This window comes from Cnephaeus nilssonii, assembly GCF_951640355.1.
Source record: "Cnephaeus nilssonii genome assembly, chromosome: 9".
NCBI classification, from domain to species: Eukaryota; Metazoa; Chordata; class Mammalia; order Chiroptera; family Vespertilionidae; genus Cnephaeus; species Cnephaeus nilssonii.
This window is the reverse complement of record NC_137080.1, coordinates 93,878,311-93,894,495: the sequence shown is the minus strand read 5'-3', so window position 1 is coordinate 93,894,495 and position 16,185 is coordinate 93,878,311. Positions and strand designations below refer to the sequence as shown.

The following is a 16,185-nucleotide window of genomic DNA, read 5'->3' as shown; positions in this document are numbered from 1 at the left end:
TTGGCCTCGAGGGGGACAGAGTCTCTTGCGCGCGGGGGCGGCCGGTGTGGGGTGGTCGTGGAGCTTCTCTGTGGAGGCGGCAGCCTGTGTGTCCACATTGGTGTTCGTGCTCATACCCGTGTCCCCTGTGTGTCCGTGCCATGTGCACCGGGGCCCAGTTACTCCTGCACACATGTGCATCCAGCCAAGTGCACACCTGTCAGCCTGTCCTGTCTCCCCTGCCTCTGCCCGTGCCTGGCTAGGGAGCCGCTGGGCTGGCCACTGGCTGTGGGCCGTCCGTGGCCATCCTGGCACATGTCACCTCTGACCCTGAGCATGCATGTCCCTGGCTGGGGCTCACCTCTAGTCTTTCTCCTGTGTGTGGGGATGTGTGGCTGCATGAACAGGATTCCTGTGTCCCTGCTGGCAGGTGTGTGTCTTTGCATGTGTGTTCCGTCATTGATCTGGGTATCTGTGTCAGTCCCAGCATGGGTGGCCAGGGTGTGTCTGGATGTGGGTGGTGTGCAAGGGGGGGAGGGAGTAAGTGTGTGTGTGCTCCTTGGAATCCTACTGTATATGAAACACCTTTGGGCGAGGCCGGTCTGAGCCCCTGCTTGTCAGGGCGGGGGCCAGAGAAGCTGAAAAGGGAAGCTGGAAGTGGAGGAGAGAGGAAAAGTGGGGAGAACGAGGGAGAGAAGGGATGAGAGAGGCTTGGAGGGAGGAAAGAGAGGAAGAGTAGCTGGAGAGACACGCAGATTGGAAGAGAAGAGAGGGTAAGAGCTTAGGATGGGGAACTGGATGGAGACTTGCGAGAAGGGGCCTGGGAGGTGGGGAGGGGGAGTCAGGCCTTTCAGTAAAGGGGTCTCTGGGAGAGAAAAGCAGGAGAGAGAAGATGGCACCGGTTCACGTGGGCCCTGTCGGATCAGGGAGGCCACTCAGGCTCAGAGGCTGGCTCAGCGAGGCCTGTCATGCAGGGACCGTCATTAGAGGTTCCTGTCCTGGTGCAGAGTTTTGCACCCCATTTCTCTGCTCTCTGTCCAACTCTGTTCCTCACCCTGTTCTGCCAACCTCCCTCCCCTGGCGCCCCGTGTGAGCTGCCAGCTGGGTGTGACAGGAAGAAAGGCCCCAGGCACGGTTCCTGGGTGAGGGGATTGCAAGGCGGGGAGATGGCAAGGTTCCAGAGGCTGAAGAGGTGGGAGTTCAAGCTCTGGCTGTGTGCATGTGAGAGCAATTGTGTGTGGATACAGGGTGTACACATGTGTGGGTGTATGCACAATGCCTGGGTTACAGGCCTGTGTAGGTGGCTGTTATGTGTGTGCATGCATGTATACATCTGCAAGAATAGGCCATGGAGACCCAGGAATCACAATGTGAGGATCAGGTTTGCTGTGTGTGTACAGGGGTGTGTGCTGTGCTTTCTATACATGGCACTGCATGCAGATTAATAACAGGATGTCCCAAGTTCCTGTCACTCTTCCCCCTTTTCCTATGTGTTTCTGCTATTCTGAGCCTGTGACGGTGAGTGTTTGTAAGCCTGTGTGTATGTGGCCAGCGCCGTACCTGTGACTTCTGTGTGAGCTCCTGGATCTCAGTTTCTGGTGATATGTGGAAGGTTACATTACTTCCGAGAACCAAGCGAACCAATTAGCACATTAGTTCTCCTTCTGTTAATTCTTCAGCTCCAAAGCAAAATTTTAGTGGCTTTCAAGTTGGGCTTTATGCCTTTATTAGGGGAGCCTGCATCTGAAAACCATGGCTGAGCTGGGCTCCCTGGAATGAGAGGGAGGCAGCTACACCTGAGAAACGCGGAGACTGGGACAAAGGTATCCGGAGCCCTTAGGTGCCTTGTCGCGTGTGAAACGGGAGGATAATGAACACATTTGCTCCTTGTTTTTCCTTTATCCTGGTAGCAGTCACGGAAGCCTATGTTGGGGTCAGGGAAGGGCTGGGAGAGAGGAGTTGTCCTGAGATGTAGTTGTTCTTTTCTTGTGAGTGAATGATGTTTGTGCTCGTGGGATTTGGGGGTACACTGATGTGGTCAGAACCCTGGTGTACTCAAGCATGTATCATGGTCGTGTGTGTATCTCGGGGTAAATGTCCACTTCTGTAATGTGCTGCCTACATGATTGCCCACGGGACTCGAGCCACACGTCCACACCAGCAGCTCTCCTGTGAGTGTCGGTCCAAGTATGTCCGCCCCTGTTGTGGTGCTCACACGTGTCTAAGCATGCACCAGTGGGGTATGTGCGCCTGAGCATCTGATTGTGGGTCAGCAGCATCCCCTGCTCGCAGTTGTCTCTACACCTTCTAAGCACCTAGATCCCTGTGTAGCTTTGCATTGTGGTTCTCATATACATGTACCTCCACAGCTCAGTGTCTGTTCTGTGTTTACACATGTATTCCTGAGGGACTGACAGGGCTCCTGTGTCAGAGGACCCACATTTTTGTGCGCAGATCTCCGGACACCTGGGTTTTAGAGGCAAAGGGAACTTGGGGATGGTTCTAGCACAATTTGCAATTCTGGAAGCAGACAGTGAACATGTAGCTGTGGCCCACCCTTGCTTTGGAATCTAGAGGGTTAACTGGCAGCCCTTCCGGTCCAACCCCCTCCATCCTGTAGCTTCTTGTTGCTGTGGAGATGGTAGCCCCGCCCCTGATGCAGTACCTGCCCCCCCATTGGCTGCAGTGGTGACTGGGGCTGAGGGGGGAGCCCAGGCCTGAGCAGCCATTCTGGAGCTGGAGCCGGAGCTTGGCATCCCCCACTTTCATTCTCCTCTAGCCCCTCGCCCCCCTAAATTCCCTGCTAGCAGAGCCTCAGCTTCCCTCCTCCAAGCTGCCCCCTCTCTAAGACTCTTGGCAGTCCCAAGCTTCATCTGCAGTCACCTCCTCTCCTCCCTACCCTCACTTGGGAATCCCCCAGCCCCCACTGCCCCTTTCCCCACTCCCTTGCATTCTTCTCTCATCCCTTTCTCTCCTTCCCTTCTGAGTCCCCGCCACTGCAGTGCACGTGGAACCAGCCCCTGCTCCCCTCCCCCACCTGGCCCTTCCTTGAATTTTCTGTCCCGGGGATTCTTCCCTTGCCACTCCTCACAGGTCTCTTCCCAGGCTTCCCCCTCCAGTCCAGGGAGGGGGTCATGGGAGGCAGCCCAGGCCCTCCTGGTAGACCGGGCTTCCAGCAGGAGAGGGGCAGGAGGGAGATGCACCCAGCTGAGGGAAGAGGAAAGCTTGCCTATGGGCAATGACCTTAACCCAGCTTCCCCCCCCAGCTAGCCTCCTCCTGGGGGGGTGGGCACCAAGGACCTATCTTTTGTGGAACTGTGTCCTTTGTTATTCGGGTTTTACTGACCCTCTCAGCCATGCCCCTTGGCTGATTGCCAGCCCCAGTCATGGGCCTGAGGCCTCCCACTCCGTCCCCCTCGGGGGGCTCCGGTTCGGGTTCCTTGCCCCCTTCTTCCCGCCGCCAGCCTCTCCGCCGCCGCTGCTCTTCCTGCTGCTTTCCGGGGGGTAGGTGAGGCTGGAGCGAGGGACCGAGGGAGGTGGGCGAGTGTGCTGGGGTCCGGGGCGGAAACCTGGGCTGACAGCGACCCCTCCCCAACTTCCCCCTGCCCTTTCCTTTCCTCCAGAGTACCACTTGGGTCGCTCGAGGAGGAAGAGTGTCCCCGGGGGAAAGCAGTACAGCATGGAGGCCGCCCCCGCTGCGCCCTTCCGGCCCTCGGTGAGTGAAGGTGCAGCCAAATGTGGCTCAGCTGCCCCTCCCCCCACCGTCCCAGCTGGAGCCCAGGGTTCTGAAAAGGGGACCGGAGCGGGAGGGCTGGAGGGAAAAGAGAGACACTCCCCACCTCTTTGGTTCCCCCCTTCTTGGCTCTGCCCCCCTGCGTCTCAGACCAGCCCTCCCACCTCCTGCAAGCTGGTGTGTGTTTGTGTATGCGCTCGAACCCGTGGGAGCAAAGGGAGACAGACCAGTAGCAGGGTTTTTCTCCCCCTTTCCTCGCCCCTAAAGACTCCCCACCCTCCCCTTCCCACCTTCAGCTGAGGGCTGAGCTGGTGGAACTGACCCGGCCCCAACCACCCCATCCCCACTTCCCTCCCCCAGCAAGGCTTCCTGAGCCGGAGGCTAAAAAGCTCCATCAAGCGCACGAAGTCCCAACCCAAACTTGACCGGACCAGCAGCTTTCGCCAGATCCTGCCTCGCTTCCGAAGTGCTGACCATGACCGGTACGGGCTGGAGCGGGAGGGAAGGCTTGATTGCCATATGGGGGCTCTGCAGTGGGATCCGAGGCTGGAGGCCTCAGGCTGGCTGAGGGATGTTCTGGGGTTAGGGACAGGGAGAGGTCGAGCCAAGGAGGGACTCTGCTGGCCCCCAGGATTGAAGGAGTGCTGGCGCCATTGGGGAAGCCAGGGGAGGGGGGCTCAGGGAGGAGCAGTGTGATCCCGGTAGAGGGCTGAGGGGAGGGCCGGGGGTTGGAGTGGGGCTGGGGCTGGCAGACGCTAACGGCTGAGGGAAGGGACAGCTGAGAGCACGGTTGCGAGGGGGAGGGTGGCCCAGGTGTACCGGCGGGGGAGGGGCGCTATAGGGTTAATCCAGGGACTGAAGCTGAGGAGGAAGTCCTCAGAGAAGTCCAGAGTGCACTGACACTGAGGCTGGGATTGAGGGACATGTCATGTCTGCTCCTATTGTCTGCTTCTTGGGGTTCCTCTTGGGCTTCCCCCTCATCCAGTCACTCCCCAGAAAGAACCCTGTCCTTCCTCCTCCCCCCCCCCCCCCCCCCCGCCTCCCTCAGGATTGGGCAGGTAGGGAGGTTGGGATAGGTGAGTCACACCTTCCTTTGCCCCCCTCCCATGTCACCGGAGCTGGATTTGGGGCTGGCAGGGGGGGTGAGGGCATGGTATTCCTGGCCGCGGGGGCGGTGGGCTGGGGGAGCGTGGTGCTGACGACAATGGAGCCCAATGACGGGGCTGCTATAAATAGCTCTGTGGAGGCTCCCACACCCGAGCTCCCCCTCCTGCTTTCCTACTGCTCTACTCTTCATCCCTAGCCATCCTCATTCTGCTCTCTCTCCTGTTCCTATTCCTGGGCCCAGGCCCCATCCCCGGCTCCCTCAGCCCCTTTCTCTTCTCTCCCTGGATTTCCTCCTGTCTTACCCCCATCTCTACTCCCATGTCCCTCTCTGCAGTTATGCCTCCTCACCTTCTCCCGTCCTCTTATTTCTGCACATGCCTTTGCCTCCCCCTTTTCTCCTTCCTGCTCCAGCTCCCCCTCGTCCCCAGTCCCCATTTCAGTCTCTCCATTCTCATGTGTCTGCCCGCAGCTTCCTCCTATGTCTTGCCTCCTATTTCCCCTCTGAGTTCCCTCGGCTGCTGTGACAAACTACCGTAAACCCTGACTGTGCTGGTGTCCTCCCCCTCATTCACCCATTCTCTGGATTGTTGGATGTTCTGTGAGCACCAGCGTGTGCCAGGCCCAGGTGAACGGCTTTGCACTCTGGTTCCTCACCTCCACGTTTCCTCCCTCATTCCGAGGCTCTGGATGGTGGCGGTCACCTGGAGGTGTCCCAAGCCCACCTGCTCGCCTTTTCCCTCTGCCATGCTCCATTTCTGGGTTCTGTCTGCCTGTCCGTGTCCGTGTGGGAAGGGAGTTCAGGAGGCGCTTTCCCCAAGTCTCCATCCTGGAGCCAGACTGATGACAGGCCCCGGTGTCAGAGGAGTGGCCCTGACCCTCTCCCCTGACCTCCCGCCCTAGGGCCCGGCTGATGCAGAGCTTTAAGGAGTCGCATTCTCACGAGTCCTTGCTGAGTCCCAGCAGTGCAGCCGAGGCCTTAGAGCTCAACCTGGACGAGGATTCCATCATCAAGCCCGTGCACAGCTCCATCCTGGGCCAGGAGTTCTGTTTTGAGGTATTGGGTCTGTGCGCTGGGTGCTGGAGGGAGAGGACAGAGGCCTCAGGAAAGTGGCACCGGTGGGGTGTCGAGAAAACCGAAACCTGGGGGGCTGGAGAAAGGCGGGGGAGGAGGAGATGGTGGTGGAGTCTCCGGTCCTCAGGAGTCATCTCCCCTCTTCAGCCCCATCTCAACTCCACACCCCTCTCCAGGTGACAACATCATCAGGAACAAAATGTTTTGCCTGTCGTTCTGCGGCCGAAAGGGACAAGTGGATCGAGAATCTCCAGAGAGCAGTAAAACCCAACAAGGTATCAGGAGTACAGGGGACAAGGTAGAGGTCAGGCCACCCGGAGTCTAGGGGCCTCGTGGGGAAGGAGTTAAGGAGCGGAGGCTTCGGGGAAGAGGGAACTGAGGTGGAGGGGCCATGGATGAAAAGGAGGTGACCCCCATTTTTCTCCGAGTCCTTCATTTCTTTCCCCTTTCTTTCTACCTCCTGATCCGTTTCCCTGCGATAGAAATCATAGACTTAGGGAGTGGCTGGGGCCCCGAAGTGCTCTGGGCCATGTCTCCCGCAAGCAGAACTGCCCACCGGTCCCCTGACAGGTGCTGCCCAGCCCCTGCTTGCCATGTTTCTGTAGGACACACCCTGCCAGTTAGTGTGGTCTAGCCTCAGTTTGCCCTCTGTGAAACTGGTGGCCGTGGAGTTGGACCACGTGATCTCTAAGGTCCCTTTGGCTCACAAGTTCTGCGAGTTGGTTCTTCCCAAGACTTATATTTCCCAGGAGAAATGCTCCCAGTTCTATCAGCTGTTCTCTGTACCCCATTTTTCAGTGACTTCACAGGCTGGTGGCCCTCCTGGGGAACCCTTGTTTCTCAGTGTCCTTCTTAAAGAATTAGACCCAAGATGCTGATGCACCTTGGCTGGTTAGCTCAGTGGTTAGAGTGCCAGCCTGAGGAGTGAAGGGTCACGGCTTCGATGCTGGTCAAGGGCATGTACCTCAGTTGTAGGCTCGATCCCTGGCCCCGATCGGGGTACATGCAGGAGGCAACCAATTGCTGTGTCTCTCTCACATCAGTGTTTCTGTCTCTCCCCATCCCTTCCACTCTCTCTAAAAATCAATGGAAAAGATATCCTCGGGTCTGGATTAACAGCAAGAACAAAAAAAAGATGCTGGATGTGGTCTAACCCTGCAGTCCCGTGCCCCCCTTCCCCCCCCCGCCCCCGCCATGGTGCCCCCCTCCCCCGCCCCCCCGCCATGGTGCAGGTCACCTCAGCCTCCCAGGCTCTGCTGTCAGTTGTACCCCCAGGCCCTTTCACACCAGCTATGTTGTCTCCCCCATCCTGTACTTATGCAGTTCTCTTATTGTTTAAAAAATAAGTTCTGATTGTCTTTGAAGGCCTTCCCAGTTCTCCCCTTCAAATTCTACTTTAATGTTTTTGGCTTATTATTCTAGCTTTTAAAATCTTTCCCGATACTGATGCCATTTCTTAGGTCTGCTGTAACAAATTGCCACAAGTAATTTGGGCTGCTTAAAACAACAGAACTTTATTCTCTCACAGTCCAGGAGGCTAAAAATCCAAAAGCAGGGCCTTGCTCCCTCTGAAGCTCTAGAAAGAATCCTTCCCGGTCTCTTCCATGCTCTGTGGTCACCGGCGGCCTCTGCATTCCTTGACTTGAGCGGCATCTGTCCAGTTTCTGCTGCCACTGACCTCCCATGGCCATCTCCCCTCCGTGCGTCTCTGGTTCCCACGGCTCCCTCTCCATATGGACGCCAGCCCGGGGTCTAGGGCCCACGCTAACCCTGTGCGACGCTTCTCAGTGTGGTCATATCTGCAAGGACCCTATTTCCCAATAAGGCCCCCTTCGCAGGTTCCAAGTGAACATGAGCTCCGCAGCTTTACGACCTCACACAGACTCCCTCTCACTGCCTCTCTGTATCTCCTCTTTCGATGTCTCTGTCCCTCTGTCCCTTCCCCTTTATCCGCCATGCCCACCCCACCTTGCCAGGACAACAGCCGCCGGGTGGACAATGTGTTGAAGCTGTGGATCATAGAGGCCCGGGAGCTGCCCCCCAAGAAGCGGTACTACTGCGAGCTCTGCCTGGACGACATGCTGTACGCGCGCACCACCTCCAAGCCCCGCTCGGCGTCGGGGGACACCGTCTTCTGGGGCGAGCACTTCGAGTTTAACAACCTGCCAGCTGTCCGAGCCCTGCGGCTGCACCTGTACCGTGACTCAGACAAAAAGCGCAAGAAGGACAAGGCGGGCTACGTGGGCCTGGTGACTGTGCCCGTGGCCACCCTGGCTGGGCGCCACTTCACAGAGCAGTGGTACCCCGTAGCCCTGCCGACAGGCAGCGGGGGCTCTGGGGGCATGGGGGGCTCAGGAGGGGGCGGGGGCTCGGGGGGTGGGTCAGGGGGCAAGGGCAAAGGAGGTTGCCCGGCTGTGCGGCTGAAAGCACGTTACCAGACAATGAGCATCCTGCCCATGGAGCTGTACAAGGAGTTTGCAGAGTATGTTACCAACCACTATCGCATGCTGTGTGCAGTCCTGGAGCCCGCCCTGAATGTCAAGGGCAAGGAGGAGGTAGCCAGTGCACTGGTTCACATCCTGCAGAGCACGGGCAAGGCCAAGGTGAGTGCTGCGCCGGCGGGAAAAGGTGACCTGGGAGCGGGCGCTCCTGTCTTCGTGAGGCTGGCTGTACGGAGGCTGACCCTTGGATTTTCCTGGGCCCCAGGACTTCCTTTCAGACATGGCCATGTCTGAGGTGGACAGGTTCATGGAACGGGAGCACCTCATATTCCGCGAGAACACGCTCGCCACTAAAGCCATAGAAGAGTACATGCGACTGATTGGTCAGAAATACCTCAAGGACGCCATTGGTATGGCCCACCCTCAGGTCTCTTCTTCCTAACCCTACCAGATGTCCATCCAGCCCTAAACCTGGCTACTCCAGACCCAAAGTCCACCCTTCCTCAGGCTTGATGCCTCTGAACCCAGAGTTTCTGGGTGCCAGCATCCAACCGCCTGGTTCTGAGATCCCCCCACCCAGCAGCCCCTGCCCCTGCCCCGGAGTGTGACCCCGCTGTGCTCCGCAGGGGAATTTATCCGAGCTCTGTATGAGTCTGAGGAGAACTGTGAGGTGGACCCCATCAAGTGCACGGCGTCCAGTCTGGCAGAGCACCAGGCCAACCTGCGGATGTGCTGTGAGTTGGCCCTGTGCAAGGTGGTCAACTCCCATTGGTGAGACTGGGAACGCTGGGTTGGGGGGCGGGGGAGCCGTGTGTTCATTTGTTCATCCATCTGTCCATCCTCAGAGAGGACTGAGGACCAGTTACGGGCAAAGCATTGGGCTGGGTGCGGTAAAAGCAGGCAGAGGAGTGAGGCCTGGCCCCTGCCTTCAGAGGACCTCCCGGGAGGAGTAGGGACAGATGAGACACATAAGAGCTGCGGAACAGTTGTAGGCTGTGCTAAGTGCCAAGTGAGGGTCCCCCTGTGTAATACAAGGTCAGGAAGGCAGGGCTTTGAGATAAAGCAGGGAAGGATTTGTAGAGGGGGTGCCCCCTGGGCTGGGCTTTGAAAAGTGGGACAAGTTCTGATGTTTGGATGGTGGGTAAAAGAAGACTTTTCAGGAGGGGCTGTGGACGAAGGTGCATGCGTGGTGAACAGGCCCAGGAGCTTCCAGGAGACAGCAGTTGGCACGGTTTGGTGGAGCAAATGGCTCCTAATGGAGAGTGGTGGGACAGGTGTCTGGACAGAGGGATTGGTACTAGAATCTGGAAGGCCTCGGTTGCCAGGTTAAGGAGTTTGAGGTCATTCGTAGGTGATGGGATGTTGTAGGTGATGGGATGCCGTTAATGGTGCTGGTGCCAAGAAGTATGGTGACTGAGAAGTAGGTAGAGTGGGGGTGGGGGTGCTTGGAGCAGGAAGAAGGAAGTCCAGAGTAGTTGGGGTTACAGTTGACCGGTCAGGCATGGGGGTCAGATCCCGATGGGGTGCGGCAGGATAGCGGAGAAGGGCTGCGGGAAAGACCCTCCGAGGAAAGGATCAGCAGCCGTTGTCAGCGATTGGAAAGGAGGCTCGTGTTTGGGGGACCTGTGGCCTCTCTGACAGAACCGCGGAAGTCGGGGCCAGTCGGGGGCCAATCAGCGGTGTGGGAGTGATGGTGAGCCCTGTTTTACCAGAAGCAGAGTTCAAGGTGTTAGTGGGACATTAAAGTGGAGCATGGAGCAGGAGATGGGGGCAGTGAGCTCTGAGCCATGGCAGGGACGGATCATGCCTCATTTCCCTGGAATTCAGAAGAGTTGGGGGGTCCGAGCTCCCTGTACCTCAAGTGACCCTCCATCTCTCTCCCATCTCTGTCTCTCCCTGGTGTCTGTTTTTCTTCTCCTCTGCTCGTCTCTCTCACACGACCCCTGTCTCCCACGTGTCTCTCTCCCCTCGCCTTTCCTGCCCCTCCGTTTCTCTCCCCTGATCTGTCTGTCCCCTCTGCCATAGCCCTCTTCTCCCAGCAGCCCCCCGTCTTCTCGCTGCGGCCCCTCCCTGCCTGTCTCTCACCTGTTTCCACACCCGCACCTCCTGCCACCTCCTCGGCATGTTCCCTGGAAGCTGAGGGTCTCTGGGGCTCAGTCCTGGTCTCTCTCTTTCTTTCTCTTTCTCTCTGTCTCCCCACCCCTTCCCCCCAGCGTGTTCCCGAGGGAGCTGAAGGAGGTGTTTGCATCTTGGCGACTGCGCTGCGCAGAGCGGGGTCGGGAGGACATCGCTGACCGGCTGATTAGCGCCTCGCTCTTCCTGCGCTTCCTCTGCCCAGCCATCATGTCGCCCAGTCTCTTCGGGCTCATGCAGGAGTATCCAGATGAGCAGACCTCACGAACCCTCACCCTCATCGCCAAGGTCATCCAGAACCTGGCCAACTTTTCCAAGTGAGGAGGGTTCGGGCTGGGGTGGGCAGCAAGGGTGTCCTGCGTGCCCGAGGCCTGAGACACGGTGGGTGGATGGCCTTTGGTGTGTGTGACCTCTGCCTGGGTGCCTCGGCAGGTTTACCTCAAAGGAGGACTTTCTGGGGTTCATGAACGAGTTTCTGGAGCTGGAGTGGGGTTCCATGCAGCAGTTCCTGTATGAGATCTCCAACCTGGACACGCTGACCAACAGCAGTAGCTTTGAGGGCTACATCGACTTGGGCCGCGAGCTCTCCACACTGCATGCCCTGCTCTGGGAGGTGCTGCCCCAGCTCAGCAAGGTCAGCGGGTGCCCCTCTGCCCTGTCCCAGTGGTCTGCAGCCCACCCCCTGCATAGCATGTCCGCCCTGCCTGCCCCCAGCTCCGCCCCCTCCCCCTCTGAGGCCCGTGGAGAGCTGGGCACTTAGCCCCCAGGTAACAGCCTTCCCCTTCCAGGAGGCCCTCCTGAAGCTGGGCCCACTGCCCCGGCTCCTCAATGACATCAGCACAGCTCTGCGGAACCCCAATATCCAAAGGCAGCCGAGCCGCCAGAGCGAGCGGCCGCGGCCTCAGCCCGTGGTGCTGCGGGGCCCGTCGGCCGAGATGCAGGGCTACATGATGCGGGACCTCAACAGGTGAGCACTGCGGGACCCCACACCTGTGTCCTGGGACCCCCACCATTCTGTTTCCAATACACTTCACTGGGCTCCACGTGTGCCTCTGTGGGGCTTGAGAGAAAGAGGAGCAGGTGTTGGAGAAAACGGGAAGGAGGCAGGTCCAGGCAGCGGCTAGGCTGGGAGAACCCTCCGAGTCAGGCGGAGCGAGCCCTGGGGGCCAGGGGAGTGAGCAGCCCCGGGAGTCCACTGCCCGCGCTGGCCTGCTTTGTCCTGCGCCCATGCCCGCGCTGAGCTGAGGTTCAGCCAGTGCATGTCGGATCAGCCATGTGGTGTCCAGTCGGCCGATCCAAAATACCTCTGTATGAGTTGGAAAGAAGCACTGCCCCAGCCCCCACCAGCCCCCACAGGCCTCCCACGACCAGGGCTGGGGAAGTCACACGTGGCCCCAGCAGGGCCTCCCCAGCCACCGCTCCAAAGGGTGGCGCTCGCCTCAGCGGCTGCTCATGGTGATGGCCACCCTGCTCATTCCTTGCCTGCCTCTCCCTCCATGACGCCACATCCGTGCCATATTCCCCACCTCTCTCCTTCTCTGTCTGCTTGCCCCTCTTCCCATCTCTCTCCAGCTCCATCGACCTTCAGTCCTTCATGGCGCGAGGCCTCAACAGGTGAGGGGCTCTCCCCTCCCCCTCCCTCCTCTCCTGTCTCCCACTCCAGTGGCCTCCACCTTCCTTCGCTCCTCTCCTTCTCCATGCACCCTCATCTCCTCCACATCTGCCCAGACCTGCCCCTCATCCCTCCACTTGCTGCCCCATCTCCCCTCCTCCCGGCCTCCCTCCCGGCAGGGGTCTTGTCCTTTCCTTCCCCTTCCCCACGTCCCCCTCCCACCCTCCCTGCCTCCCACCCTCCCTGCCCAGAGCTGTTGCCGCCAGCTCTTAGCCTTCCCTGGAGGGTCCCACTTTTCACCTCAGGGCCTGTGCCAGGCCACAGCCGGCTCCACTGCCAGCCGCCTTGGCCTCACCTCCTGCTGTGTGCCCCTTCCCTTCCGACAGCTCCATGGACATGGCTCGCCTCCCCTCCCCAACCAAGGAAAAGCCGCCCCCGCCCCCGCCTGGTGGGGGGAAAGACCTGTTCTACGTGAGCCGCCCACCCCTGGCCCGGTCCTCGCCAGCGTACTGCACGAGCAGCTCGGACATCACAGAGCCGGAGCAGAAGATGCTGAGTGTCAACAAGAGCGTCTCCATGCTGGACCTGCAGGGGGACGGGCCCGGGGGCCGCCTCAACAGCAGCAGCGTGTCCAACCTGGCCGCCGTCGGGGACCTGCTGCACTCCAGCCAGGCCTCCCTGACCGCCGCGCTGGGGCTGCGGCCTGCGCCTGCCGGGCGCCTCTCCCAGGGGAGCGGCTCGTCCATCACCGCGGCTGGCATGCGCCTCAGCCAGATGGGTGTCACCACGGACGGTGTTCCTGCCCAGCAACTGCGCATCCCCCTCTCCTTCCAGAACCCTCTCTTCCACATGGCTGCTGATGGGCCAGGCCCCCCAGGGGGCCACGGAGGGGGCGGTGGCCACGCCCCACCTTCCTCCCATCACCATCACCACCACCATCACCACCACCGAGGTGGAGAGCCCCCAGGGGACACCTTCGCCCCATTCCATGGCTATAGCAAGAGCGAGGACCTCTCCTCGGGGGTCCCCAAGCCCCCCGCCGCTTCCATCCTTCACAGTCACAGCTACAGTGATGAGTTCGGACCCTCTGGCACTGACTTCACCCGTCGGCAGCTCTCACTACAGGACAACCTGCAGCACATGCTGTCCCCTCCCCAGATCACCATCGGTCCCCAGAGGCCTGCCCCCTCGGGGCCTGGAGGGGGGAGCGGCGGAGGGGGCGGTGGCGGGGGTGGCGGGGGCCAGCCGCCTCCGTTGCAGAGGGGCAAGTCTCAGCAGTTGACAGTCAGCGCCGCCCAGAAACCCCGGCCGTCCAGCGGGAACCTGTTGCAGTCGCCGGAGCCAAGTTATGGCCCAGCCCGTCCACGGCAGCAGAGCCTCAGCAAGGAGGGCAGCATCGGGGGCAGCGGGGGCAGCGGTGGCGGAGGGGGTGGGGGGCTCAAGCCCTCCATCACCAAGCAGGTAGGTGAGGCCGGGAGGAAGGCAGGGAGGGCAGAGGAGACAGGTTGGGGAGGTAGGGGTAGATTAGAGTTTGTGGTCTGAACTTACAATTTTCTCACCTCCTCCACTCGTTACACAAGTGTGTGCGAGTGCCCGCCGTGAGCTGTGTGCTGCTCCGGGCACTGTGACTGTGACGTGGCAGTGAGCAGCACACACAGGTCCCTGCGCAGGGAGCTCGCACTCGGAGGCGCGATAGCCAACTTGCCCAGCAGTCACCGGCGGTCAGAGCTCGAGCAGGGGAACAGGGCGGGGCCCATCTCCTGGCCGTGCTCGCTCTAAATGCCCCCTGCCTTCTCCCACCTTCCCTCTCTGTGCCCCACCTGCCCTGTCCCAGCATTCTCAGACGCCATCCACGCTGAACCCCACCATGCCAGCCTCTGAGCGGACAGTGGCCTGGGTCTCCAATATGCCTCACCTGTCGGCTGACATCGAGAGTGCCCACATCGAGCGGGAGGAGTACAAGCTCAAGGAGTACTCCAAGTCGATGGATGAGAGCCGGCTGGACAGGGTACGCCAGCCCCCGCAGCCCCAAGCCCTGCCCTGCCCTTGTCATTGCCGAGGGAAACAGCCAGGATCAGGAAGTTACGGTGGGAAAAAAGAAACACTGACCCCTGGCTTGAGAAGCCGTCAGTCTGTTAGGGGAGACCAGATGCAATCAGTCCATTGAGAATTCAGTTCCAACTCTGTTTTGTGGGTTATACACAGCGTAGCCCGTCTGGGGAGAAACAGGCTCTGTAGTAGGCGTCCCCCCCTGCTCTTGCCCAGGGAACAGTCGGGGCTCCTGGGACTGCTCAGGAGTGGAAAGTCACTTCCCTAGCAGCGAGCTGATCAGCTGGGCGGGGTGGAGGGGCTGAGATGCACTGTAAGCGATGTCCGCTTTGCCCAGCCACTGCCCCGGGCAGGGTGACAGGGTTGGTGCTGTAAAGTAGTGTACCTGCCTGTGTGTGAAAAGACCATCCAGACTCCCAGCTGGCGGTGGCCCAGAGCAAAAGACAGCAAGAGCTCTGGGCGCACACAGTAGCTCAGCAGCACATTCCCTGGTGAAGCCATTGCTCCCGGAACCTTGAAGGAGAGCGTGGCTGCAGGGTTAGGGTATAGGTAGGGAGCGTATGGCTGCAGGGTTAGGTTGTAGGTAGGGAGCATATGGCTGCAGGGTTAGGGTATAGGTAGGGAGCGTATAGCTGCAGGGTTAGGGTATAGGTAGGGAGCGTATGGCTGCAACTGGGGGAGTAGAGAGAAGTTTCTCGGGGGAATTGTTTGACGTAGGAAATGTTGGGACCGGCCCAGATGGACTTGGTTAGCAAGCCCCGCTGGCCGGCCGGGGGTAGCATCCCTCCTTACCCAGGACGCCTGGCTATGAGTGTGCTCGCCGAGGACGGGAAGACCGTCTCAGATCAGTATTTCTGTTGGCGGTTCGGGTGAGCGGTCTGTTGAGGAAGGCTCTCGACTGGAACCGTCCAGTAGGATTTTCCGTAGTGGTGGAAATGTCCTGTGGTCTCCACTGTCCAATGTGGTGGCCACAGGCCACGTGGCTGGTGCAGTTGGGGAAGTGAAGTTTTAATTTTTAGTGGTTACTGTATTGGACAGCTCAGCTCCCGACTTTAGAGCCAGTAGGGCAGAAAGAATGACTTCCGAGCCCTTCCAGCCTCGGAATCCCACTTCATTATCCACAGAGAGGCATGCGTAGCTTCTCAGCCGGGACTCCCCTGAAGCCCAGACCCTCTGCCCCAGGGTGCAGCCTTCCTCCCCCCAGCCAGTGTCTCTCCTTCCTGGTCTTCCCAGGCTCTGTGGCCTGGGGTAGGGCTGAGGAGACCCCTTAGCTTTAAATTCAGGGTGTGTCCGAGAGTCTGTTTAGGTTCCTGAGTGGGGCCTCACGTGTCCAGGTGCACGTGTGAGGACATGTATATACCTCTCGGGTGTGGGAGTCCGTGACCATGCTCCATTGTAAGGGATCTTCAGCTCCGTGGTGGGGCCTTCAAAAAAGTGGGTGTGTATATGATAATGGCAGGGAAAGGGCCTGAGGAGGTGGTTGGGATGTCATCCCCAACCCGGCAGCAGCTGTTCCTGGCAGGCAGGGCTGGGCGGGGTGGTGGGGTGAGGGCAGGGCGCCTCTCACAGTGCGGGGTCGTGTGCCCGGCGGGCAGGTGAAGGAGTACGAGGAGGAGATCCACTCACTGAAGGAGCGGCTGCACATGTCCAACCGGAAGCTGGAAGAGTATGAGCGGAGACTGCTGTCCCAGGAAGAACAGACCAGCAAAATCCTGATGCAGTATCAGGCCCGACTGGAGCAGAGCGAGAAGAGGCTAAGGCAGCAGCAGGTGGAGAAGGATTCGCAGATCAAGAGCATCATTGGCAGGTGAGGGGCGGCCCGGGATAGCAAGGGAGAGCTTGAGGTTGAAGAGCGCCCCAGACCCCAACTCCAGACACTGAGGAAAGCCCACCCTACACTTACCCCCAGCAGGGAAGAAGCCCCTGCTCAGTGTAGTAAGTGTCCCTGATAGAGTAACTTCTGGCGCCCTTGGAAAATGTGCCGTTACTGTCCAACCACCGCTGTGTTACTTCCCACCCAGGCCATGATAGTCACCTCAAACCTAGTCAGGGATCCTTG

At 59.6% G+C, this 16,185-nt stretch overlaps 1 protein-coding gene across 15 annotated transcripts in view; it reads left to right on the top strand.

The window, feature by feature from the left end:
• Positions 1-16,185, top strand: part of SYNGAP1 (synaptic Ras GTPase activating protein 1) — a 29,422-nt gene that overhangs the window by 7,951 nt on the left and 5,286 nt on the right. For 10 of the 15 annotated variants that reach the window (XR_013814044.1, XR_013814045.1, XR_013814046.1 and 7 more), the window contains exons 4-17: positions 3,603-3,694; positions 4,073-4,194; positions 5,720-5,873; positions 6,068-6,166; positions 7,868-8,494; positions 8,598-8,742; positions 8,959-9,103; positions 10,375-10,782; positions 10,898-11,099; positions 11,254-11,432; positions 12,038-12,079; positions 12,464-13,538; positions 13,912-14,085; positions 15,722-15,933. Coding sequence is in view for 8 of the 15 variants with exons in the window: in XM_079781546.1 (XP_079637672.1) it covers positions 3,603-3,694; positions 4,073-4,194; positions 5,720-5,873; positions 6,068-6,166; positions 7,868-8,494; positions 8,598-8,742; positions 8,959-9,103; positions 10,375-10,782; positions 10,898-11,099; positions 11,254-11,432; positions 12,038-12,079; positions 12,464-13,538; positions 13,912-14,085; positions 15,722-15,933 (3,676 nt within the window). In the remaining 7 variants the exon portion in view is untranslated. The remainder of the gene's footprint in view (positions 1-3,602; positions 3,695-4,072; positions 4,195-5,719; positions 5,874-6,067; positions 6,167-7,867; positions 8,495-8,597; positions 8,743-8,958; positions 9,104-10,374; positions 10,783-10,897; positions 11,100-11,253; positions 11,433-12,037; positions 12,080-12,463; positions 13,539-13,911; positions 14,086-15,721; positions 15,934-16,185) is intronic. The other 5 variants (XM_079781547.1, XM_079781545.1, XR_013814043.1 and 2 more) reach the window with 3 other exon arrangements.